This window comes from Podarcis erhardii (genome assembly GCF_964252035.2).
Source record: "Podarcis erhardii genome assembly, chromosome: Z".
NCBI lineage: Eukaryota > Metazoa > Chordata > Lepidosauria > Squamata > Lacertidae > Podarcis > Podarcis erhardii.
This window is the reverse complement of record NC_138504.1, coordinates 48,788,472-48,815,958: the sequence shown is the minus strand read 5'-3', so window position 1 is coordinate 48,815,958 and position 27,487 is coordinate 48,788,472. Positions and strand designations below refer to the sequence as shown.

The window sequence follows — 27,487 nt, the reverse complement described above, 5'->3', positions numbered from 1 at the left end:
AATTTGTTTTGTTTTGTGTGTGTGAAGTTTGTACAAACAGAATGATTGGGGTGGGGGGGTTCCTGCTACAGAACCACACAGGCCACCATGAGCTCTCGGGAAGGCAGGTGGGATATAAATTCAGAATGCTGCTGTGTTTTCAGTCTATTACTGTTCTGTAAAGTTTGTTAATGTTATTCTCTTTGCAAGCTGCTTTTGAAGTGTCTGAAGTGTTTGCGTGTGTTACAAGCAAGTGGCACAAAAATTTTACAAAACAAGAAAATAAGAATAAAGATCAAGAAAAAAACCCAAGAAAATAAATGTAATATAAATAAACAAAACAAGTAAATTGTATTTACATAGGCAAACGATTTATTGCAGGGTCCATGAAAGCAATTTAAATACGCGTCCGCCCTTCAGGCTGCCCCTTTTTTATAAGAAAGGCGTGCCCTTGAGCATGTGCAGAGTGCAGTGGAGAGGGAGCGGGGCGGGGCCAGTGCCCTTTGATGTCCAAGATGGCGGCAGGGCAACGAGAGGCGAGCCCGGCCCCTTTCTCCTTCCCCGCCCCTTCGGGGGAAACCACATGGCCCTCCCTTCGCCCCGCCCCTCTGCCGGCAGGTCTTTCACGTGACGCGCTGGTCTCCCCTCACGTGACACTACCGCCACCCGTGCCCACGCTGCAGAAGAAGGGACCGCCGCGCCCGTGGTCATGGCTACGCTCTACCTGCGCCTCGTCTCTCTGGCGTTGCTGCTGGGGGTCCTTGCAGGTGAGGCGGCGGCGGGCCTCGGGTCCGCTGCTCCCAGAGAGAGGGTCAGCGGAAATCGGTGGTGGTGATCGCAGGGAACGGATGCAACTCTGCACATGCTCAGGTGCACCAGAGGGAAGGGATGCAAGACTGCACAGGAATAGATGCACTCTCCTTTGTGAATGCATTTATTCGTTCTTCGTTAATTCCTTATTTCAGGGTCTTCCTGGCTGGAGTTGGTTTCTGAGGCAGAAAGCATGTGATTGAGAAGTACAGTCTTCACATGCTCAGGAGCAATTCCTTTATAATTAATCCCCACAACTCAGAGCCCCCACCCCATCCCGGTCCACTTAGAGAACATATAAAGCTGCTTTGCTAGTGTTTTCTGGGGCTGTTTTGAGTAAGAGTGCTTCTGAGCATTTGCAGAGAGCACCACCCCTCTCATTCAGTAACTTCAAATCAGCTGGTTGCAGTTTGTAATTCTGTTTTGCAATAGAAATATTGGAAATAAAGCAATATATCACTTGGACCATCATGCCACTTCCACAGTTTAGAGCAATATTAGCCATGGCTTGTGTGTCAAAGGGCTAGTGGACATGCTTTCTGGGAAGATTTGAGCTCCACAACTTCATGTTTTAGAAATTACACGCCATCTTTTCCTTGTTTCAGTTATCAGATTCGTTACAAAGCTATCAGTCCCTTTCTAGCAGGGTGAGGTTACTTAATGGAGGTTCTGGGGTGGAAATGTAACTTTCTGTGCTTTGTAAGTATTTCCTCTGTCTCCCCACCCCAATTCATCTCGTTATACTAGTGAGGCTCACTTAGTTACTTTGCATGTTGCAGGGTTTAGCCCCACCAACAAAAAACAGTTCCAGCCCTACTTCAATCCTCCTCACCTTCTGTTTACATTTCTTAATGTCCAGTCCTGACCAGAAATGCCATGTTTTTTACTTTAAAAATGATTTAATTTCTGCAGCACATGCTTCACCAAATTTGCAGCCTTGAATAATTGTTTGACAGTAGCAGAGAAATACAGCTGGCATTTTGGAGTGGCAGAGGAAAGAAAGTACAGTGGACACTCGGGTTGCGAACGTGATCTGTGTGGGATGCAAGTTTGCAACCCGCAGCGCGGTGTCTGCGCACATGCGGGTTGCGATTTGGCGCTTATGCGCATACGCAAAGTGTGATTTAGTGTTTCTGTGCATGCGCGACCACCGAAACCTGGAAGTAACTCGTTCCAGTACTTCTGGGTTTCAGCAGTCCGTAACCCGAAAAAACGCAACCTGAAGCGTCCGAAACCCAAGGTATGACTGTAAAGCCTAGCTGTTCTTGTACAATAGAATCCACAGCAGAGCAGATTTCACGGAGCAGGTACTCGAGTAGTTGACCTCTTTTCCATGGTCAGTAGACTGACACTGCCATTTTTTACCCCCCTTCTATCCGAAAGTGATGCGGTTTGTTTCCTTTTAAGGTTACAGAAACCCCCAGCTTGACTTCAAAGAGAAATATTTTGAGCAGTGGCTAGATCACTTCAACTTTGAAACCTACAGCAACAAAACCTTTGCCCAGAGATACCTCATCACAGGTATGCTTTTGGTGATGAAAATATATAAAAACATAAAAAGGTCGCTTCTAGATTGGAGCAAGCATTTATCTAGTTCAGTATCCTGTCTCACCACAATGACCAGCCAGATAGATCCTCTGGGAGGCCCACAAGCGGGACATGAGACCAATAGTCTTCTCCCACTGTTGTTCGGCAGCAACAGAGAAGGACAGGTATACTGCAACTGAACATGGAGGTTCTATATTTAACCATGGCTCAAAGGTATTATTAGATCTCCCCTCTCCTGTGTCCTGCGCTGACAGTTCCTCGGGGGCTTGCCTGGGCCACCTGCCTCAGCCTGGGCCTGCCTCCTCTGCTTCCTTTCCGCTTAAGAGTCCAACACTGCTGTGATGGCAAAGCAGCTCTTGTGGTGGCCAAGCAAATTGCACCATGACGACAGCCTTACTTTTCTATGCGTACGAAATAAATAAATTCTATGGGAATCCAAGAGCTAGTGTCACCAGCACATTCCATAAATTAATTGTGTGTTAATGACCTATTCTGTCTTATACCAAGTTAGGACTCTGACCCATCTCGTCCCATGTTGCCTCCTCTGACTGAAGCGGTTCTTCAAGGCCTCAGGCAGAGGCTGCCCTTTCCTAGTCCTGCTACTTAAAATCCTTTTGTTTACTGGAGATGCCAACTTGGGACCTTCTTTTTGAAATACATGAACTTTACTGTTGAGCTATGGGGGCTTCCCTGATGTGGACAGCTCCTTAATATCAAATATGTCCTTTCCTTAGTTAATTTGAACAGGTGTCCACTTATCTGGAGTGATCTGTGGGAAAAAGCAGTGCTTCAAAGAGCCTACTTCCCCTCAGGGCTAATTGCTGTGGCACATAGATGTGGGAATGTGTGGCCCTCCATATCTTGTGGGGCTCCTGCTCTCTGCCTCAGCCAGCATAGTTGATGACAGGGATTATGGTAGTCCTAACAATATATGAAGGGCCTAGCGGCTGGGCCCCAGCCTCTCCATTTTTGCTCTGGCAGCACCCAAAGGTGCAAGTAGTGCCAGTTCCAATGCTGAAGACCAGTCAGAAAGTTGAGGATTGTGCTATCGTAGAGGGGGAAAGAATATGGCAATCCTAATACAGGCACCGTCCTTCTTGCAAATTTCTTAGAGGTCTCTCTGTTCTTAAACGGGATTCTTCTTAGTTGCCTCAATGTACTTTTGCTGCCTCACACAGAAAAATACTGGAAGAGGGGAGCTGGACCCATCTTCTTCTACACCGGGAATGAAGGAGATGTCTGGGCCTTTGCTCAGAACAGCGGCTTCATCCTGGAGCTAGCTGAGCAGCAGAATGCCCTGGTGGTCTTTGCGGAGCATGTGAGTGTTTTTGCAGAGTTGTCCCTATTGCCTGAGGCAGTGTGCTTGATGGGGATTATGGTGACCTTGTTGTCTGAGATGTCTCTTATTCTCCTCTGCTGGCTTTTCAGAGATACTATGGGAAGTCGCTTCCATTTGGGGCAGCGTCGCTGCAGAGGGAAAACGCTGGCCTGCTGAGTGTGGAGCAAGCCCTCGCTGACTATGCAGTTCTCATCATGGCGCTAAAGAAGCAGTACGCAGCAAGGGACTCTCCTGTCATTGCATTTGGAGGCAGGTGAGGTCTCACTCGCTTGTTCCTCACAGCAGTTACCTGCATCTGATGTGTGCAATGTTCTTCTTGCAGGGCTGGCAAAATATTTCCAAGTTGCTGTGTGCCAGCTGCCTTTGGGAAGGGGGTCTGTTCTGAGCAGGGAATGAGGCAGATATTTCAAATGTTTAGGCACCACCATCTAAACTTCCTAGTAACCAGGATTTCTCCAAAGGGTTGACTCAACTATGGCCAAGGAAGGTGAGGAGAGCTCATGGGCCAAGAGAAGTTGAAGTATGAAAAGGTTGTACCCCAGTATGTTTGGCGAGGGCAATGCTAGCTTACCCCCCCAAAAACTGTGGGTCGCTTGAATCGGTATTTACTCTGGGACTGTTTAGGTTGGGAGTTGAGTGCCCTGAATTGTATTCTCTCTGGGGTATGCTTCATGGCATGCTTAGTGGGCCACCCTGGACACAGTCCATGCCTTGGCGGATCTTGTCATGTGCTTGTTCTCTACAACACGACAACTGGAAACACCCTAAAGTCTGCAGGGAAATTATAGCCTCTCCCCTAGGATAATAGCTGTCCCTTGTCTGAAGTAAAAAGATCCTTTGCCCCAATAACTACACTGAGCAGGGGGCATACTTTTCTTCCCCTCTTAAAGGTAAAGGGACCCCTGACCATTAGGTCCAGTTGTGACTGCCTCTGGGGTTGCGGCGCTCATCTCGCTTTATTGGCCGAGGGAGCCGGCGTACAGCTTCCGGGTCGTGGCCAGCATGACTAAGCCGCTTCTGGCGAACCAGAGCAGCACACGGAAACGCTGTTTACCTTCCCGCCGGAGCGGTACCTATTTATCTACTTGCACTTTGACGTGCTTTCGAACTGCTAGGTTGGCAGGGACCGAGCAATGGGAGCTCACCCCGTCACGGGGATTCGAACTGCCGACCTTCTGATTGGCAAGCCCTAGGCTCTGTGGTTTAACCCACAGCGCCACCCGCATCCCTCTTCCCCTCTTACCTGGGGCCAATAATACCCTTTGCTTCTGAGCAATGGGGTCTGAGTTTGGCGCGAGCTACTAGGGAAGGGAAGAAGCCAAAGTCCAGCCATTTTGTCCACTTCCTCTTCCCTCATGCCTGTGCCTCTTGTATTCTGACTCTTTGAGGGTGGCAAATCTGCACCCGCTAATTCAGGCCAACAATTTGAAGAGACGTCTGTCCCTTTCCAGTGAGCGAGCAGTCCACCTGAATGTCTCATGGTGTCAAAGAACATAACTTGCTTCTTTTTCTCTCCCAGTTACGGAGGGATGCTGAGTGCCTACATGAGAATGAAGTATCCCAACATAGTGTCTGGCGCACTCGCTGCCAGTGCCCCTGTGTTGTCTGTGGCTGGGATTGGAGACTCCAATCAGTTCTTCAAGGATGTCACAGTGGTAAGCTTTAGATGGAAACTTTTGAGTGGGCTCATTTCCTCTTACTAGGCAAACCTCCCAATCTTCATCGTAAAATGCTGTGCCTGAACCTGTGAAGCCGTATGAAAGTCTCAGGCTCCCTCAAAGATGCAATTCACTTAAATCAGAAAAGGCATTTTGTCTCTCTTTTTCCCCAGGACTTTCAGAAGTACAGTCCGGACTGTGCCACGGCTGTACGAGAAGCATTTAGGGAAATCAAAGACCTGTACCTGGCTGGAGGTAAAGTGAGCTCACCTGTCAGACAAGGAACAGCCCCTTGGGAGAGAGGACTTTTAAGCTACGAGACCTCTGGAGCAGCTGTAGAATAAACAAATTGCTTTAAAATGGTTTTAGGAAAGCAGTACCGCTCCCGTCTTGTGTGTGCATAAGAAAATAAACAATTTTTGAAGGAAATGTGCCCACTTTAATTGGGCAGCACTTCCATAGCTAATGCAAATGGTCCGTCCACCCCCACCCCCACCCCAGTGTAAGCAGTCAGTTGACTAAGCACTGCAGTTTAAAACCATGAGGTCTAGGCACTTCATTTTTCTTTTGAATGAAAGCAGAAAACCTCACTCATCCAAGCACTGCATAGCCCAAACACTAAACTTAGGCTGCTGTCATAAAGCATACTAGCCTCTATGAATGTGGTGAGATGTGCTTAATCATGTAACACACCACACAACCTCTCTTCTCCACATTAAGCTTACGAGAGGATCAGCCGTGGGATGTCTACATGCAAAAAGCTTTCATCTAAGGATGATATCTACCAGCTCTTCGGATTTGCCCGGAATGCCTTCACCATGATAGCCATGATGGACTACCCTTACGAGACGGACTTTATGGGCCACTTTCCAGCAAATCCTGTCAAGGTGAGGCCTGCACAGAACCAGAGAACTTCATGAACCAGAGAACGCTTGACTCCCCCAACTCCACAGGTTGCCACTGGGCTGGGTTAAAGCTCTCGCAGCATGTCTATAGGCCAGGCTTACAAAATTAACGCATACCTACCTATTGTAGTCGTTTGAATGTTTGCTTATTTTAAAAAATCTCAAACCACACTACCGCCAACCACCTTTTGTGGAGCTTCCCTGCCTGGTGCTGATTTATACCTGACACAGGTTAACATGGTTATAAACTTGGGTTCCTCGTTCTTTCTTGCAAAGAGACCCTCGTTAATGTTGCAAGTGTTTGCAGGTGCCCCCTCAAACAAAGTATTTCTGGTCTGGTCTGTCCACACACTGCTCAACAGGGAGGAAACTGAGCGGGCATTACAGAAGAGAAGGGTGTTTATTGCCATGTTACAGATGATAAACATAGAATCATAGAAATGTAGAGTTGGAAGGGACCACAAGGGTCATCTAGTCCAACCCCCTGCTAAGCAGGAATCTCAACTAAAACACCCATGACAGATAGCCATCCACCCTCTGTTTAGAAACCTCCAAGGAAGGAGAGTCCTAATATAATACAGCCATACCTCGTGTCACGTTGCTTCATGTTACGTTTTTTCAGGTTGCGTCCTGCGGTGACCCGGAAGTACTGGAAAGGGTTACTTCCAGGTTTTGCTACCCGCGTATGTGCAGTAGCGCTAAATCACACTTCATGCATGCGCGCATGCGCACAAGTGCCAAATCGTGCCGCGCACCTGCGCAGATACAGCATTTCAGATTGTGGGCTTTTCACATTGCAAACGGGCCTCAGGAACGGTTCCCATTTGCAACCAGAGGTACCACTGTATAGGTAGACAATATAAGAAATATACTGTTTACATAGCAATGGGATCATTTTATGACTATCTGCTAGGGTGAAATTGCAGGATGTTAATGCTGGAACTCCCCTTTGACTCTAGGTCTGGTAGGCTGAAAATGAACTGGAAACCCAGAAGTTATTCTGACCGTCTTTTGAACTTTCACCTTAGCCATATCTAGCCTTTGTAAGCAGCTTTTTCCATCATTGTTTTATTTCATTAAAAAATTTTTTTTTTTGCAGTGACCAATGTATTTTGTTAGTTTCAGCTAAGTTCCTGTAACTTTCTTCCAATTTCTCTTTGGCTCTCGGAAAACCTAATTTGGTGTGTGTGTTTGTGTGTTTAACTCAGGTTGGCTGTGAGCTGATGCTGGAGAACAAGGAGCGGATCAGGGGCTTGGCAGCTCTTAGTGGTGAGTGAGTGTAAGACATCTGACTTCCTTCCAAAGTGTACATGAGCACTGTGCTTTCTCTCAGGTTGTGTCAGGCCTGGAAATGTGCATGTTATCTAGGCTGCATTCAGACAGTCCCCTAAGCCACACTTTTGAGGGGAGCAGGGGCAAGCCTTGAGCTTGCTTGCTCCCTTCTCTCTCCTCTTTTATCCCCCCTCCAGTCTTTCTTCAGTGCACAAAGGAAGGTTAGAACATTTCTGCTTCTGGTTTGCACATAAAGCAGGATAAAAGCATGTCTCTGGATTCTGTCTTACAGGCAAACTATGGTTTGCTCAAACTATCATTTAGACAGACTGGTAAGCTACTGGGAGAATCTAATCTCCTCCCCTCATATGTGGAGGATGGAGTACACAAGCCTGAAGCTCATTCCCAATCGTCCAGGCCATGGACCGGGAGGCCATCTGAATGTGGCTGCAGGCTTGGAAAAAATCATGTGCCACTTCCATTCATATCAGTGGAGCTTCTACCAGAGATCTTCCCCCTGGATTTTGCCCAAAGCCTCTTTCTCTGCCTGAAGAGCTGGCTGGGATGAAGTCTTGCTAGTGATGAACAGGTTGAGGGTGGATTTCTTCCTGCCAGCAGCTGAAGGCCCCTCTCCATTCTGCTGCTGCTCACCTGTGACCAGGTGACGCGGCAGCTGAACAAAGAAAGAGGCATGATCCACCAAAGGCTTGGGCAAGGAGCCCGCCTTTTCCCACACTTTCCCACCAGGGTTGCAGATGTAGACGCCATCCTCTTTCCTCTTCTGTCTCACTGACCCACCACCTGTGATGTACAATTGCTGCTCATGCACAGCAAGCCCAAACTGACAAAGGTCGAAGGGCGAGAGCCTGAGGAGGGTCCACTGATCACTAACCGGGCAGTAGTATTCTGTCTCGTTCACGGGAACCCATTCCTGAGCCTGTAAAGAACCAAATATCAGAAGGTTGGATCCAGTCCCTGTTCAGTGGAGGGTGAGGGAGGTATGCTGTGGCTCCAGCAGACTGCATGGCCTGCCAGTTGCTCAGACAGACCACCGGGCAAACCTGGCACAGAAGTTGTTTTAAGGCAGCCTTTCCCTTCCTGGTTCCCTGTAGATGTTTCAGAATGCAATTCCCACCAGACCCACCTAGCCAGTATTCCAGAAACATTGGGAAGGTTGCATGTGAACCACCGCTGGCTTTAAAGACCTCAGAGAGCAGCTCTTGTCAGTTGGTGTAGAAGCTGTGCTGGTGTGCAGTTCCCACTAATTGCACAGGAGACCTTCGCAATGCATTGTTCGGCTGCCACCCCCACCCCCTGTGTTAATCAGTTAGTAGGAATGCCACCAATCTGCTCTGGTTTTAGTTCAAGGGAACACCTGAGTATATGCAGAGGAATGGTGGTGATGATGATGATGATTTATATGCCCCCCATCTGACTGGGTTGCCCCAGTCACTTTGGGTGGCTTCCAACAAATTTTAAAGGCCAAGATTGTAATGAAGACTTTTCTGACTTCATCAGGAGACAGACCATGTAGGTGTGTTTCAGGGAACCAGCATTTTCCCCAAATGATTGTATATTCAGTCCACGTGTTAGGTTTATTATCTGCAAAACGCCAACCCTTTGGGCAAATAAAACATCTAAAACTGACAGGGATCTGTTTCTCAGTCATGGAACCCAATCTGTCTAACTCAGGGATGCTACTTGGTTAAACAAACTTTAAGAGTATGGGTCAAATAGGGAATCAGTCACATAATGGACAGGCCATTTTTCCCCCCAGATATTCCTCTCTTTTAAAAACCTGCTGGCCAGTTAGTTGGCAACACCTTTAAAAATATATATTAATCTGTTTGATTAATCTTGGCAGCCTTGTTAATTAGCAAATAAGGGAACCACCTGGCCTTTCAGCCCCAGGTAGTAAAATATATTAGGCTTGCCACATGATCCAGCTACATAGAAATGAAAATTTGGAAGGGGCATGAAGAGTTTCTATTTTTTAAAGGGCTTGCTAGTTCCATGTGGCTGGTGGGGGGGGGGGTAAAGTAAGAAATGCTTCAATGCCCTGTCAAGAAACCTAGGATATTGTGGTGTAGAAAGCAGCCTCTTCCAACCAGGTACCCTCCCCCACATATATTGGACCATGTCTCCCATCAGTCTCAGCCAAAATAACTGGTGGTCAATGGTGATGGGAGGTGGGAGTCTGAAACATCTGGAGGTCACCAGGTTGAGGAAGGCTGCCATGGATCACAAGAAGAGCCCTGCGGCTGAGTCAGGCCAAAGGGGGTCCCTTCTGGTCCAGCATCCTCCTCTCAAAGTGGACACCCAGATTCCTGTGGGGAAACCACAAGCAGGACCTGAGAGCAACTCTTCCCCACGTGTGAATATCGACAGGTCAGCACCTGCCAGATGCTGCCTTAGGAGGGACACTACGCTTTCTCTCTAGAGCAGCGGTTCTCAACCTGTGGGTCCCCAGATGTTGTTGGACTACAACTCCCATCATTCCTGAGCTCTGGCCTTGCTAGCTAGGGATGATGGGAGCTGTAGTTCAACAACATCTGGGGACCCACAGGTTGAGAAAGGCTGCTCCCACTGCTCCCATTGTCAGACTGTACAGAAGGGGATGCTCCCCCTCCTGGGAAGGGAGCCTGGCCACAAGGAACCAGGAAGTGAGAAATGAGAGAACATTGTGTAGCTCAGGGCAACACCAGACACCTGGGGCTGGCGTTTGGCACCACCACAACTCGTTAAATAAATGAAGCTCAACATACGTTTGCCAGGGCCCTTCCTCCTACGCAGAAGATTCTGTCTCCAGCAATTGCCATTCCGTGGTCGCACCGGGCAAAAGTCATTGGCTGGTTCCTGACCCAGCGACGCAGGCGGGAGAGATAGCTGTATGTGTCGCGTAAAGGTTTGCCACCGGCGAATCCCCCTGGTGGAAACGGGCGAGAGAAGATTGGGTTGGGTGGCTGCAGTTTTCCCTTTGGGTTGCACAGTAGCCTTTTCCTGTCCCGATCCTCTCAAGGTCCTGTGGAGTCGAAGTGTCCCTGCGGAGCGTGTTGCCTACCGCTTAGCCAAGGCCTCTCCCAAGCCTTAAGAGACTGGGTCGTAAAAGGGGGGTGCAAAGTGTGTTCACAGCGCCGAGAGCCTCCCTTCTGTGTCTGTAGCATCTCCCTATATTGAAGGCTGTTCTCCACTGGTTGGCTGCCCCATCATGGCTGTCTCCTCTTCTCTACTCTTGGCCCTCCCCTCGTGCCCCCAGCAGTCGGTTGAGCATGATAGGAAGGGAGTCTATTCAACCCTCTTCTCAGGCACTCCATTGTGGGGCCCTTCCTTTCCCTTGCTCATATACCTACTCCTGCCTCTTTTTTTCTTGTTCATGCACTGGGGTGCTGCAAATTCAGTACAGTCATACCTTGAGTTAAAAAGATTTTTAAAGCTAGATTGCTTTTAAGTCTAAAAAGCCTGGGAAAACATTATGGCTTTTGACTGGCACTGAAAGGCGAACAAAGTATGTGCCTGCTGGCCTTCTCTGGGGTGGGCATTCCATCATTGGGGCACCACCACTGAAAAGGACCTCTCTCTCTTCCAGCTGGCCACACAACTCAACCTCACCTGAGGAGTGGGGGAACCTGCATACAGAAGAGTTTAACATGCTTCAAGTATGTCGGTCTAATGCTGGAAAGGGCTTTAAAGGTCAGAACCAGCACCGCTCCAGCGGGAAGGTAAACGGCGTTTCCATGCACTGCTCTGGTTCACCAGAAGCGGCTTAGTCATGCTGGCCACATGATCCGGAAGCTGTACGCCTGCTCCCTTGGCCAATAAAGCGAGATGAGCGCCACAACCCCAGAGTCCCTCACGACTGGACCTAATGGTCAGGGGTCCCTTTACCTTTACCTTATACTTCAAGTGAGATACTTTTGCACCCTGCCCTGGGTCCATTTGATAAAAGGCTTACCTTATACTTCAAGTGAGATACTTTTGCACCCTGCCCTGGGTCCATTTGATAAAAGGCAAACTTAGAAGTGCAAAGGATGAATACATGAAGCTAATTTGCAACCCCAGCAGCTGCATTCTGAGCTAATGGTGGGTTCCAGATCCTCTTCAGGGGCAGCCCCTAGTAGAGCATATTACAGCAGTCTAAGCTGGAGTTTACAGGAGCATAGATCACAGCCACATCACCAGGAACCATCCTTTTATGCTTTATCTGTATGCCTCCTTAAAATCAGCAACCCTTGATAGCATAGCTGTCAACTATCCCCTTTTCTTGCGAGCAATCCTATTTGGAATAAAGGAATTTCCCTTAAAAAGGGGAAACATTGACAGCTATGCTTGATAGTGGTCTGCATTCTAGAATGGCCAACATCCAGCCTCCCACCCCCTCCCTCCACCCTGAGCCAAGACTTCTGATGGTCAAGCTATCAGTGGTCTCTCACCTGAGACGTAGAGGATCCCCTTGTGGGTGGCCCCTGCGTGGTCTGCCACAGGCATTGGGAAGGGTGTGATGAGCTGCCACTTGTTCTCAGCTGGCTGGTACTCCTCTGCCGTGTCGGTGAGCGTACCCAGCAGGGCTCCCCCGCCCACAGCCACGAGGCAGTCGTTTAGCACCCCTGCGTGGAAGCGAGTCCGCCGTCCCAGCATGCTCGCCACCTGGAGCCAGTTGCCGTGTCGTGGGTCAAACCTGAACACCTGGAGCCAGAAGGAGGAAAGGGCAGTGGCAGAGGAACCCCCTCTGGCACCCGGGGCAGGGCAGCCCGTACGGAGTGCGCATGCACGGCATCCTGTATGGAGTGCACATGTGCGGCAGCTCATATGGAGTGCGCATGTGTGGCATCCCATATGGAGTGCGCATGTGCGGCAGCCCATACGGTCACTGTGCAAGAGGCAGCGAAGCAGCACTCTTATGGACTGTGTGCACCCTCTGCCGCTCTACAGCTGGGGGGAGGCAGGGGCCATCTTGTCAACCCCCCCCCCGTGGTACCCGGGGCGACCTCCCCCTCCGCCCCCCACTTTGTACGCCCCTGGGAAAGGGATTACAGGGCATTGCTGGACTTGTTTTCCAGCTAGCAGGCTAGGAAACATTCAGCATTCTGGGCAGGGGAGAGGAGAGGCGTTTAAGGGCTCTCCTGCAGCAGCTAGTAGCCAAGTCAGAAGCAGGCAAGGAGACCCCTTCAGTGAGAATATAATAAAAAAATATTTTTTTTATACCCCGCCCTCCCCAGCCAAGACCGGCCTGGGGAGTTGTGCTTCGGGTTGTGCAGTTTCAGGTTGCGCACCACACCAAACCCGGAAGTACCGGAACGGGTTACTTCCGAGTTTTGGCGCTTGACAGAAGCGCTAAATCACACTTTGCACATGCGCAGAAGGGCCAAATCGTGACCGCTGCGGGTTGCGAACGTTCCTCCTGCACGGATCATGTTCGCAACCTGAGCGTCTGCTGTACAATGTTAGAAACAGTTTAAAGCAAATTACAATCGGAGTGGGTCCTAAAAATATTTATCTCAGGTGTCAAAGGCCAGGGTAGAGAGGTGCGTCATCAGCACCAAGAGGGCTGCATAATGAAGGTGCTTAGGCCTACCCCCCAGGCCACCAGCGCCACCCATATTTCTGATGGTGGAGCAATTATTCTGAAGGCCTTCTCTGCACCCAAGAGGGTCTATAGGGAAGGAAGCGGTCTTTCACGTATTTGCATCCCAAGTTGTTTAAGGCTTTAAAAGCTAGCATGAGCACCCGAAATTGAACCTGGAAAATGAATGCAATTGTTTTAAATGGGAATTATATAAATTATAAATTGAACCCCAACCAGTAATCTGGCTGCTGCATTTGGGCCAATTGAAGTTTCCAAGTCGTCTTCAAGGGTAGCCCCATGCAGAGCACATTGTGGTAATCCAGCCTGGAAGCTATGATAGTGTAAACTTTAGTGGACCACAGTTGAACTCTGTACAGTTCTGGTGGCCTCACTGCAAAAAGAATACAGTGGTACCTCAGGTTAAGAACTTAATTCCTTCTGGAGGTCTGTTCTTAACCCGAAACTATTCTTAATAGTTAAAGCTATGGTTTTCCCATTAGTGATGTATGGAAGTGAGAGCTGGACCACAAAGAAGGCTGATCGCCGAAGAATTGATGCTTTTGAATTATGGTGCTGGAGGAGACTCTTGAGAGTCCCATGGACTGCAAGAAGATCAAAGCTATCCATTCTGAAGGAAATCAACCCTGAATGCTCCCTGGAAGGACAGATCCTTTAAGCTGAGGCTCCAAGACTTTGGCCACCTCATGAGAAGAGAAGACTCCCTGGAAAAGACCCTGATGTTGGGAAAGATGGAGGGCACAAGGAGAAGGGGACGACAGAGGACGAGATGGCTGGACAGTGTTCTCGAAGCTACCAACATGAATTTGACCAAACTGCGGGAGGCAGTGGAAGACAGGAGTGCCTGGCGTGCTCTGGTCCATGGGGTCACGAAGAGTTGGACACGACTAAACGGCTAAACAACAATAACACCTATGGGCACTCATAACTTTGCTGCGATGTGGGTTTGGAGGGTGGACCCCCTCGTATCTCTGGGGCTGTGCTGCCACCAATGATTGTGCAAGGTGTAGAGCAAACTGTGCACACACGCACATATAAAAGAAGCAAGGAATTAGGTGGAGATGCACAAACACAGATTAAGTTTGTCTTTTTAAAAAAATCAACCTCTGAGAGCAGAATGGGAGGGGTGTGACAGCATCTGGAACAAAGGCTATTCCAAAGCATTTGTACAAACAAACAAAAAAGCATCATGAGAGGTTTAGTGTTGGCTTTCTGAGGAACTAGTTTTCACAATGAGTGACCCAGAAGCAGAGGGCTAATAGGAACAGATAAGGAACAACGATACGTATTTGGGCTATCTACCTTTGTCCTTTTCTAGACTTAAGTTGTGTGTGAATGAGCTGCTGTAGGCTTCCCTTCGTTTTAAGCTTTGTGCTTACCTGGTTCGAAGGACATTGTCCTGTAGGGTCAAACCTGTCCTGGCCCCCCATCACAAAGACAAAGCCTTGGATCACAGCAACACAGTGGTTGTACAGGGGCCTGTGAAGTTCCCCAACCTTTTTCCACAAAAGGCAGTTCCGATCAGCAGCCCACATGCTGCCACAGATGGTGTTGTCCACAGATCTGCCACCAAGGACAACCAGCATGTCAACGCCGGCACGGACCTTGGTTCGCTCACTCTGCAGAGTCGGCTGAGCATACAGCCGGGAGTGATAATCCAAGGCCTCCTGGAGGTACTGGCGGCAGGTGGGTTCTGTCTTCATGAAGGGCACGTCCTGGACGAACTTATGCAGGTCGTGGAGAGGTATGAGGGGAAACCGAATGTGCTGCAAAACCTCGGCTGCATCTTCCAGGTGTGTGTTGTTGTGGCGCAGCCAGCATTCCGCTGCATGGAACAGTTCCAGCTCACTGAGGTCCTCTGTGTCTGCAGTGTCTAAGATCTCACACAGAGTAGCTGCATCCAGCTCCTGCAGCTGCGCCGGATCTGTCAAAATGTTGCTGCAGTGCCGGCTCACGCAGCTCATGGCTTTCTGCCTCAACTCTTTCGGGCCAAGCCTCTTTGCGATCTCGAGGACTGCTAGGCAGGTGTTCTGATCCAAGCCTTCATCCAGAAACCGGAAGCACAAGCACATCACATCGCGCACCAGCAGCACCTCTGCTGCCTGGAAGGTCTCCTCGACGTTCTGGAGTGTCAGCTCCAGCTTGTTGGAGTAGACAAAGGACAGGATGTTTTGCAGGCCCTGGGCAGTGACGCGTGGCAGCTTGATGTGACTGTTGTGACTTGCAGCATCTCTGGAAAAATGCATCTTGCAGTAGTTGCTGGCTGCAGCCAGAATGACTTTGTGCGCAGAGAAAGAGACTCCCTCTGCCTCCAGTGTGACATCGCACAAGATGTTCTTCGTGCGCAGATTCTTGAGGCCCTCTAGAAGTTTGGACAGGTAGGTGTCTGAGCAAAGACTCTGGCTCTTGGCCCTGACTGGGCTGGCAAGATACATCCCTCCCAAAGCTGCAGTCTGATAATCCACTGGCGGTAGCCTTAGAAGATCTCCCCAGGCACCCTCTAATGGAAAGAGAGTTCAGGGCCTCTCCTTAAAATCTAAAGGCATGCCTCTTGAACAGAGAACTCCAACTGGTGCTTACTCTAGAAGTGGGGCTGCCTGAAGTTTTTGTTTGGGCTACTATGAGAGCAGGTCAGCTGACATGTCATTTCCAAGAACACCATTTCCTTACCCCCACCTCCACGAACCTATTCATGTCCACAAAGGTGCAGTATCTACTCAGCTTCCTGGTCATGCCTCAAGTGGCTTGCAGCGGGCCAGGCAAGCAAGTCCAGACCTGCCTGCAGCGTTTTTTGAGTCCTTGCCTAGGATCAGGCTGCTGCACCCACTGGCCTTGCATGTGAATGTTTGCTAGGTGGCAGCATAGGTAGAGAAAAGCTCTGCTTCCAGCTGTTTCTCTAGCATCAACCAGTTAGATACCTAAGTTCAAGGTGTTGGTTTTGATGTCTAGCTTGGGACCAGGCAGTGTTTTTTTCTAAAAGAAATGTTTAGGAGTACTCTCATTTTCCTACTCATATTGAAATAAAAAGGTAAAGGGACCCCTGACCATTAGGTCCAGTCGTGGCCGACTCCGGAGTTGTGGCGCTCACCTCGCGTTATTGGCCAAGGGAGCCGGCGTACAGCTTCCTCGCGTTATTGGCCAAGGGAGCCGGCGTACAGCTTCCGGGTCATGTGCCAACATGACTGGAGAACCAGAGCAGCACACGGAAACGCCATTTACCTTCCCACCAGAGTGGTACCTATTTATCTACTTGCACTTTGGCGTGCTTTTGAACTGCTAGGTTGGCAGGAGCAGGGACCGAGCAACGGGAGCTCACTCCGTCACGGGGATTCAAACCGCCAACTTTCTGATCGGCAAGTCCTAGGCTCTGTGGTTTAACCGACAGCACCACCCGCATCCCATATTGAAATACTGCCCCTCAATAAGGCCAAATTGAGATTCACAAAATGTTTAGGGGTATGCGTGTCCCTGCGTCCCCATCCTCCCAGAAACCAAGCACTGGGACCAGGACATATGAGAGATTGTCTCACCCCTTGCATACTGTGTTCTGCAGGTCCTAATTTAACAGGTCCTTTCTGTGCAATCCTCTTGGGTTGTGGCACCTACCCTTTTGGAATCTCCCCTGCCCTGGAAAGAATATTCAGTAGAATTCTTCTTTTTTTTGACACCAACTGAAGACTTCTGTCTTCCCACAAGTTCAGATCTTTCCCAGATGGTATCTATATTAGAATTGCTTTCAAGATGTTTTTAAGATGAAGGGGGTGGAGAGATTCCCCCTACAAAGAGAAGATGCAGCATTTGGGACTATTTTGTTTGGAGGAAAGGCAACTAAGAGGTGACATAATAGAAGTTTATAAAATCACGCATGACATGGACAGAGGGGACAGAAAAGTCCCTCCCCCCCCCGCCCCCGTCAGCACAAGACCTCATGGGAATCCAGTGAAGCTGAATGTTGGAAGATTCAGGACAGAGAACAGAAAGGACTTCTTATTGCAGGGCAAAGTTAAACTATGGCATTCACTCCCAGAGGAAGTAGCGATGTCTGCTGATTTGGATGGCCTTAAAAGAGGATTGGATGAATTCATGGAGGAGGGCAATGCTATGAATGACTACTAGCCACAGTGGCCCTCCTCTGCTTCCATGGTCAGAGGCAATAAATGCTTCTGAATCCCAGTTTCTGGAAACCACAGGAGGGGAGGGAGAGGGCTCTTGTGCTCATGTTTTGCTCACGGGTTTCCCATTGAAGAATCTGCTTGACCACCATGAAAACAGGATGCTGGACTAGATGTGCCACTGGCCAGATCCAACAGGCTATTCTTACATTCTCAAGTGTTCTTATTGTTAGTTTATTGTTGTCTGATGTCCTGGGCTCCATTGGGGAGGAAGGGCAGGATGTAAATTTAATTATTATTGTTGAATGACTATGATTTTACTAAATTGTATTAAGGGTTTCAAGGATTTATTGTTGTGGTTTGCTTTGTTTGACGCCCAGAATGGCTTGGGCAACCCATTCAGATGGGTGGCATATAACAACAAAAACAACAGCAGCAGCAACAACAACAACAAATTAATTGCTGCTATTATTATTATTATTATTATTAATGTTGCTGTTACTGTAGTTGTTATTATAGTGTTTACAATGGGGTTCCCCCCTTTCCCCTCACAGTGCTATTGCGATTATTGTCAGCCACTTTGATCTCAATTTATGTTGCTGGAAAAAGCAACATGCGCATGCACAGAAGCGCAAAATGATGTCATGCGCATGCGCAGAAGCGCCGAACCGCGTCACGCTTGTGCACAGACATGGCACTTCAGGCTACGAGCGCTGCTGGTTGTGAACGTGCCTCCTGCACGGGTGGATCACATTCACAATCGGAGGTACGACTGTATGCATATTAAATAAATCAAACATCATCATCATCATCATTATTATTATAATTAAACATACTGATGTTATTGATGATAATAAGCCATCTAATCTGGCCCCTTGAAATGAGCAGCGTCATAACCTCCTTTCCTTTACTCACTAGGGCTGCTCTATAACTCCACTGGGATAGTTCCATGTTTCGATATTTACAAGCTGTACCAGAAATGCGCTGACCCCACAGGTTGTGGAACAGGATCAGATGCCGCTGCATGGGACTATCAGGTATGCCTGGGGGAAGAGGAGTGAAATTTAACAAGAGCGTCACCTTCACCAATGTGGTGCCCGCCAGATGCTGTGTGGACTCTGACTACCACCAGCCCCAGCCCCGCTGGATGATGGGCTTCTCCCAGATTTTGGAATCCCCTCCCTAGAGAAGCCACACTGGCTCCGTCCTCCTTGTCCATCCACCAGCAGGTGAAGATTATTTTTTATTTTTTTCCAGCAGGCTTTTGGGAAACTCCCTGCTCTTAATGAAAGGCTTGGTGCTGCGCTGTATGGTTTTAACAGATTGTGTGTTTTAATTATATCAGCGTTTGTTTTTTAATGGAAACCCCCTCCTCCACGTTTTTAATTGTTCTTATTTTTATCAGCAAGCTGCTTTGAGTCCCTGTGAGGGAGGGACTCAATCTAAATGAATATATTTTAACGAAGATGGGGATTTAGTCCAAAAGTCTGAAGCACATTAGGTTGGCAAAGGTCGCTCTGCATGCTTTATGGCAGGGGTCAGCAAACTTTTTCAGCAGGGGGCCAGTCCACTGTCCCACAGACCTTGTGGGGGGCCAGACTATATTTTTTTGCGGGGGGGGGACACACAAATAACCCAGAGATGCATTTTAAATAAAAGGACACATTCTACTAATGTAAAAACACACTGATTCCCGGACTGTCCGTGGGCCAAATTGAGAAGGCGATTGGGCCGGATCCGCCCCCCGGGCCTTAGTTTGCCTACCCATGCTTTATGGCAATGAGTTCCATAAGCTAAGTATTGAGAGAGGATTGCATTTCACGTACGATACCACGGAATCATGATTTCATGAATCATGACACCACACAATCATGGAATCATGATATCTTGATCTTGCGCTATGATTTCATGAAATCATAGCGCACAATCATGGAATCATATCTTGATCCTGCGCTATGATCTCATGAAATCATCGCAATCATGGAATCAAGATATCTTGATCTTGCGCTATGATTTCATGAAATCAGTGCAATCATGGAATCATATCTTGATCCTGCGCTATGATCTCATGAAATCAGTGCAATCATGGAATCACGATACCTTGATCTCGCGCTATGATTTCATGAAATCAGTGCAATCATGGAATCATATCTTGATCCTGCGCTATGATCTCATGAAATCAGTGCAATCATGGAATCACGATACCTTGATCTCGCGCTATGATTTCATGAAATCAGTGCAATCATGGAATCATATCTTGATCCTGCGCTATGATCTCATGAAATCAGTGCAATCATGGAATCACGATACCTTGATCTCGCGCTATGATTTCATGAAATCATAGCGAACAATCATGGAATCATATCTTGATCCTGCGCTATGATCTCATGAAATCAGTGCAATCATGGAATCACGATACCTTGATCTTGCGCGATGATTTCATGAAATCATAGCGCACAATCATGGAATCATATCTTGATCCTGCGCTATGATCTCATGAAATCAGTGCAATCATGGAATCACGATACCTTGATCTCGCGCTATGATTTCATGAAATCATAGCGCACAATCATGGAATCATATCTTGATCTTGCACTATGATTTCATGAAATCATTGCAATCATGGAATCATGATATCTTGATCCTGCGCTATGATCTCATGAAATCATCGCAATCATGGAATCATGATATCTTGATCTTGCGCTATGATTTCATGAAATCATAGTGCACAATCATGGAATCATCTTGATCCTGCGCTATGATCTCATGAGATCAGTGCAATCATGGAATCATACCTTGATCTTGCGCTATGATTTCATGAAATCATAGCGCACAATCATGGAATCATATCTTGATCCTGCGCTATGATCTCATGAAATCAGCGCAATCATGGAATCAAGATATCTTGATCTTGCGCTATGATTTCATGAAATCAGTGCAATCATGGAATCATATCTTGATCCTGCGCTATGATCTCATGAAATCAGTGCAATCATGGAATCACGATACCTTGATCTCGCGCTATGATTTCATGAAATCATAGCGCAATCATGGAATCATATCTTGATCCTGCGCTATGATCTCATGAAATCAGTGCAATCATGGAATCACGATACCTTGATCTCGCGCTATGATTTCATGAAATCAGTGCAATCATGGAATCATATCTTGATCCTGCGCTATGATCTCATGAAATCAGTGCAATCATGGAATCACGATACCTTGATCTCGCGCTATGATTTCATGAAATCAGTGCAATCATGGAATCATATCTTGATCCTGCGCTATGATCTCATGAAATCAGTGCAATCATGGAATCACGATACCTTGATCTCGCGCTATGATTTCATGAAATCATAGCGAACAATCATGGAATCATATCTTGATCCTGCGCTATGATCTCATGAAATCAGTGCAATCATGGAATCACGATACCTTGATCTCGCGCGATGATTTCATGAAATCATAGCGCACAATCATGGAATCATATCTTGATCCTGCGCTATGATCTCATGAAATCAGTGCAATCATGGAATCACGATACCTTGATCTCGCGCTATGATTTCATGAAATCATAGCGCACAATCATGGAATCATATCTTGATCTTGCACTATGATTTCATGAAATCATTGCAATCATGGAATCATGATATCTTGATCCTGCGCTATGATCTCATGAAATCATCGCAATCATGGAATCGTGATATCTTGATCTTGCGCTATGATTTCATGAAATCATAGCGCACAATCATGGAATCATATCTTGATCCTGCGCTATGATCTCATGAGATCAGTGCAATCATGGAATCATACCTTGATCTTGCGCTATGATTTCATGAAATCATAGCGCACAATCATGGAATCATATCTTGATCCTGCGCTATGATCTCATGAAATCAGCGCAATCATGGAATCACGATACCTTGATCTCACGCTATGATTTCATGAAATCATAGCGCACACTCATGGAATCATGACACCTTGATATTGTGATATGATTTCATTAAGTCATAGCGCACAATCATGAAATCACATTGTGCAATCATGAAATGGTATCACACAATCATGAAATCATGATATCTTTATTTCACACTGATTTTACACAAGCATATGATTGCATGCTACCGTATTGGCCCAAATATAAGCTGCACTCCCCCAAAAAATTCTGACTGTGGGGGAGGCCACCAGGTGGCATATTGGAAGATGGCCCACAATAACATCTCTCCGACCCATACGAGGTACCATATTTTTCGCTCCATAAGGCGCACCAGACCATAAGATGCACCTAGTTTTTGGAGGAGGAAAACAGGAAAAAAAAAATCTGAATCCCAGAAGCCAGAACAGCAAGAGGGATTGCTGCGCAGCGAAAGCAGCGATCCCTCTTGCTGTTCTGGCTTCTGGGATAGCTGCACAGTCTGCATTATCTCCATAAGATGCACACACATTTCCCCTTACTTTTTAGGAGGGAAAAAGTGAGTCTTATAGAGCAAAAAATACGGTAATTAAGAGGCTGCTATGGGAAGTATGCAGTCTCCCCCCCAAGGATATGGGGGGGACTGCCTTGCCAGCGGTGGCCACAATGCACCCCCAGATTCGAGAGAAGGGGGTGCGCCGGTCACTTGGCTAAGCCCTCGGTGTGGTCGGCTCTTCCCGGACGCTGTCTCCAATTCGCGCGTGCTGGCTTGCTTTAACATGAAAATATAATTGGAAATATATAATTGGAAGATGTTAAAGCACATACGTCAAGCAAAGGTCGGAAGATAAGACTGCTGATTAATGGATTTCTGGGATTGGAGCGGCAGGCGAAGACAAATAAATCAAGAGACGAAGCGCCATTAAGAGATGGGTATGTTTGGAGCTAAGAAGGTGGGGTGGAGGAAAAAACTTTTCTTTCTTTATATTATATGAGTATAAATAACCCTCCACAGGGTGGTGTAGTGGTTAAGAGCGGTAGTCTCGTAATCTGGGGAACCGGGTTCGCTTCCCCGCTCCTCCACCTGCAGCTGCTGGGTGACCTTGGGCCAGTCACACTTCTCTGAAGTCTCTCAGCCCCACTCACCTCACAGAGTGTTTGTTGGGGGGGAGGAAGGGAGAGGAGAATGTTAGCCGCTTTGAGATTCCTTAAAGGGAGTGAAAGGCGGGATATCAAATCCAAACTCTTCTTCTTCTTCCACCCCAAAGAAAAAAGAACCGCCGTATTTTACTACACAAGCAGGAATCTAAAAACTGTGTGGGATGAATTAATGATGAATGAAGAGAGGATTGGTAAAGATCAGAGAATGGAAAAATTTTATGACGCAGTTTTAAAATGGCGTCTCGCAAGACAGGCTTGTTTAAGAAAGACGGGGGGAGGAGAACCAGGACTATTTGAAAGTGAACGATGTTTGGAATTTGATCTTTAACCTGGCAGAGCCCTCTAGGAGATATTTTACAAGCCTGGGACAACTAAAGGGCAGACCGAAGATAAATTTTCGAAGGAGGAGTGGAATGGCGGCTGTCCCTATGAAATATGACTTATGGAGTGCGTAAAACCCACGCAGACGATGTTTGTTCTTAACCTGCCTGTGAAGATTATCAGCGATCGCAAAGAAAGGAATATATGACAACAACAAGAATGAAGAAAGTAAAAAAGAGACTATCTGGATAGAACTGGATAGAACTGTTTAATTAAAGCAGTAATAGAAGTGATGTTTGGATTCTCGTCCAGAGCTTGATGTATGGGTACCCCCAACAAAATTGAAAAATTCGGCTGTATAATTTGGAATTAATGTGATTTGAAATAATGTGATATGGAGACAATTGGAAATTGCAGAGTTTGGAGAAAATGAAGGACAAGGTGCGAGACTGGTTACATTATGCTCAGATTAAAGAAGTTTTTAAAAATGATAAAAAGTTAGGGTTCCAGGTGGAGAAATCGAAGTTAGAAACTGAATTGTTAGAACCAAAGACTAAGGTACTATCTAGAATGTATAACTTGCTGCTAAAATGGAATACACAAGACGAAATGGTTAAATCGGCTATGATAAAATGGGCACAGGATATTGGGCATAACATTATGTTTGAGGACTGGGAAAGGTTGTGGACCACTGGGCTGAACTTCACTGCATGTAATGCTCTGAAGGAAAATGTTATGAAAATGATATATAGATGGTACATGACCCCAGTTAAACTTGCCAAAATATACCATTCGTCTGACAATAAATGTTGGAAATGTAAAGAAAATGAAGGAACATTCTTTCACCTCTGGTGGACATGCCCTAGGGTGAAGGCCTTCTGGGAAATGATATATAATGAGTTGAAAAAGGTATTTAAGTATACCTTCACTAAGAAACCAGAGGCCTTCCTTCTGGGTATTGTCGGCCAGAGGGTGTTAAAGAAGGATCGAACATTTTTCATGTATGCAACAACGGCAGCAAGGATTCTCATCGCAAAAAATTGGAAAACTCAAGATTTACCCACACTGGAAGAGTGGCAGATGCAGCTGATGGACTATATGCAACTGGCCGAGATGACTGGCAGAATCCGAGATCTGGGAGAAGAAAAGACGGAGGAAGACTGGGAGAAATTCAAGATGTATCTACAAAAACATTGTAATCTGTTTGAATGTTAAGAAGGATGCTAGATTATAAAAAATTGGCCACCACTAAACTAGATTTAAATTTGATGCTAAGTGAGATTAAAGAAAATATAAAAAAAATTTTTGGAAAAAGTGCTAGATTATATTTGAATGTGTGGACATGAGACTGTAAACAAGTTGATAATTTGTTTGGAAAAATTTTTTTTAACGACGTAAATGGGAGAGGGGGACGTGAGGGAGTCCAAAGAAGTGAAGAATTTGTTGTGATAGAAGTAAGATTGTTCTATGTGTGCATTTTATATCTAAAAAAACCTTAATAAATATTTTTTTTTAAAAAAAATGAAATAATGTGATATGATTGGCCTGTTAATAAAAATTATGTTAAAAAAAAAATTCTGACTGAAAAGTTAAAGTGCAGCTTATATTCAGAACCGAGCACTGCACGACCGCCTCCCAATACTACCACCCTGAACGGGGTGCTGGGAGGCACTACCCCCCCCAAGCTGGTGCCCCCCATTCAGGGTGGTAGTGTTGGGAGGCGTTCGGAGGTACTTTCCAAGCATCTCAAGGCTTCAGAGCCAGGGCATGGATAGGGGTTTGCCTCCCCTCTCCCAAACAAGTTTTTCCCAGCGCAAAAAAGGAGCTTTTAAGATCTTTGCCTTGCTTAGGGAGCAAGGTTCTCTCTGCGTACCAGGCTCTGAATGCTCTTGCAACATTTCATGGGGCCTTACAAGTTCCCACAAAACCTGGTAGGAGCATCCCAGACGCAACACATGGAGAGGGCCTTGCAAGGCAGAGAGCTTAAAAGCTATTTTGTGCTAGGTCTTCCCAGTGCAAAAAGAGCCACCTTGTTTGCATTTAACTTTTGGGATTCCATCCAGTGCCCTTCAGCAGCATATGGCTGAAATTGTGCAAGTTCAATGCAGGTAATATGTGATCATACTGCACTGAGAATCTCAAGCATCCTCACTAAGGGAAGCCACCTTCTGGCCCAGCACATACTTTTCCAAGAAAGTCACCTCTGGTGCAGAATGAAACACGCATGCCCATACTTCATTGCCATTTTTGCCTTCTTTGGGACCAGTATGGCTGCTGAAATATCAGTTCTTTCTTCAGGCCTGCACTGAAATCAACTTAACCTTCAACAGCAACAACGTGACCGACATGTTCCCAGAGATCCCCTTCACAGATGCTGCCAGGGAACAGTACTGCTTTCAGAAATGGGGGGTTCGCCCTCGGCCGTCATGGCTACGGACCAGCTTCTGGGGTGGTGGTAAGCAGACAGTTTTTTTCTTCATTCCCTCTCCCTTTGGCTTGGGATTGTACCTCACTGGTGAGATCGGCAACTAGAGACCCTTTTCGGCAGACCTTGTTTCCTCCCGAAGGGTGCCCTGATGGGAGAGCTGCTGCCAGCCAGAGTAGCCAATATTGGTTCGAGGTACAGATGGTCCAACTTTGTAACAAGGCAGCTCCCTCCCCTCCCCAGTCTAGAGCACGTCCTTTTCTTCAACTGCCTTCAGTGCAGAGCTCCCCTTGAATTTTAGATAGCCCATGAGTTGTCACCATACTGCTTTCTACTGGGTCAGAGTATTGCCTCATCTAGCTCAGTATTTTTCCATACTGACTGGCAGGGGCTCTCTGGGATTTCCAGCTGGGGCTTCTCCCAGCTGTACCAGGGGTTGAACCTGAAACCTTCTGCATGCAAAGCAGGAGCTCTGCCACTGGGCCTCAGCTCATCATGCAGCTTCTTTGGTGCAATTTAAAGAGTTTCTACCAGACAAGCAAATAGTCTTATTTAGTATCTTGCTTAATACCCTCAGATCTGACTGCTGCAAGCAACATCATCTTCTCAAACGGAGACTTGGATCCCTGGGCCAGTGGCGGAGTAAGTTATCACCCTCTCCAAATTCTGCCTGCTCTTTTATAGCTGTCAGCTTGAACGCTTTGCCAGCCCCAGAAAGGTCTGACTTCTGTTCATTGTCATTGCAGGTTAGAAAGAACCTGAGCTCCTCATTGATAGCGATATTTATCAAGGGAGGTGCCCATCATCTAGATCTCAGGTATGTATTTGCAGAAATTGTCAGGAGCTGTGTAACCAACATGGGTGCCACCACTGAAGGTTTAATGAATCCTTCAAGATCCTCCTTCAGAGAGGAAGTCCTTTTAAAATCCTTTAAGTACCGTATTTGTGGCTCCATAAGACACACCTAGTTTTTAGAGGAGGAAAACAAGGGGAAAAAAATATTATGAATGAAACAGTGGATGTATGATTTTTATGGTTCATGCTGTGCCCACAGACATGTGATTTGACGGTGAGTTTGGGGAAGCCCAATGCAAAAATCCTGAGAATCCATGTGGATCCGTGCTTTGTAACCACGCTTTTGCGCCATTGAAACTGCGCCCATGAAACATTGGATGTGTGGGGGTTTTTTGGTGCAGGCTGTAGCCATGGACATGCTATGTGATCTGATGGTGAATTTGGGGTGACCCAATGCAAAAATCCTGAGGATCTATGGGCTTTTACCTCCCCCCTCCCAGGTAGCCTCCTTTATCGCTAGCGTCCCTTATCTTGCTTACCAATCAGCTGCTTCCTTTCAACACTCCCTTCCCTCTTGTTTGCCTTAGTGTCGTTTCCTTAACTGGAGCAGTTTTTTGCTCCTCCGTTTCTTCCAATTTCTCTCCTCATTGCTTTAGTCTTCCTGTCTCCTCTCCTTGCAAGTTCACTGTCTTTACCTCCCCCCTCCCAGGCAGCCTCCTTTATTGCTAGTGTCCCTTATGTCCCTCCCTGATCGCTTGCCAATCAGCAGCTTTGTTTCAATACCCATTTCCCTTTGTCAAAAAAATGAGCATGATCTGCTTTTCGCCCCTGGGCAATTTTGCTCCAGGGTCCACGCATTTGCTCCATAAGACGCACAGACATTTCCCCTTACTTTTTAGGAAGAAAAAAAGTGCGTCTTATGGAGCGAAAAATGTGGTAAATACATTTTTAACTCTTCACTTATTTTATGCCATTCAGCCAGCCTTTGCCAACTGGGCACCCTCCAGATGTTTTGAACTACAACAGCCATTAACATCCAAAACATCAGGAGGGCACCAGGTTAGTAGATTGCATTAAGCAATTCAATCTGGGCTATTTCAGTGCAGGTATGTTAAGATGCCCAGTTCCTCATTCTCTCTTCTCCAGTGCAAGACTAGCACTTGCTAGTATCTTAGCAGCCACTTGAATAAATTCACAGAAGATAGGACCAAAACCTGTGATAAATAGAGTCTCTGTGATTAGAGGCAGTGTACCCCAGAGGAGCAGGCGTAAACCAGAGGGGTCATTTCATCCCCAAGAGCTCCAAAATAGCCAAATTGAAAAACTGCCAGCTGTGGTTCCCTGGATTTGGCATCTGCTTCCTGTGGGCTTTATGTATTCCAACAGGGGTTCCAACCCAGCCGATCCACCTTCAGCCAGAGAGGCTCGTCTCCAAGAAACAAACATCATCCGTGACTGGGTCAAGGCAGCAGCTGGGGCCTCGAAGCAGCTCACTCCCGACCACTATCCAGCCAGACTTTAGCAGGAGTCGTCAAGGCAGCATTTGGGTACCAAAACCAGCTAGGAGTCCTGCCTACGGTTTGCCAGTTGGTTGTTGGGCTGCTGAGTCAATGACACTTCTCTGCAACAGGATTGTAAAAACAAGAATAAAACTGGAGATTCCCTCAA

General features: G+C 47.1%; 2 protein-coding genes across 2 annotated transcripts; one reads left to right on the top strand and one right to left on the bottom strand.

Moving 5' to 3' along the window:
* The first annotated feature begins 600 nt into the window (after positions 1–600).
* Positions 601–27,487, top strand: DPP7 (dipeptidyl peptidase 7). The gene is made up of 13 exons (XM_081847676.1): positions 601–746; positions 2,197–2,310; positions 3,516–3,655; positions 3,766–3,929; positions 5,196–5,331; positions 5,508–5,589; positions 6,055–6,221; positions 7,448–7,508; positions 18,123–18,241; positions 24,898–25,054; positions 25,602–25,666; positions 25,771–25,841; positions 27,206–27,487. The coding sequence occupies exons 1-13, from the start codon at positions 689–691 to the stop codon at positions 27,339–27,341; spliced, it is 1,470 nt and encodes a 489-aa protein (XP_081703802.1). The 5' UTR covers positions 601–688; the 3' UTR covers positions 27,342–27,487.
* Positions 7,515–16,119, bottom strand: LOC309333754 (kelch-like protein 9). Its single transcript, XM_081847606.1, has 4 exons — positions 14,472–16,119; positions 11,942–12,194; positions 10,277–10,437; positions 7,515–8,448 (listed from the first exon to the last, which is right to left on the bottom strand). The coding sequence occupies exons 1-4, from the start codon at positions 15,525–15,527 to the stop codon at positions 8,011–8,013; spliced, it is 1,908 nt and encodes a 635-aa protein (XP_081703732.1). The 5' UTR covers positions 15,528–16,119; the 3' UTR covers positions 7,515–8,010.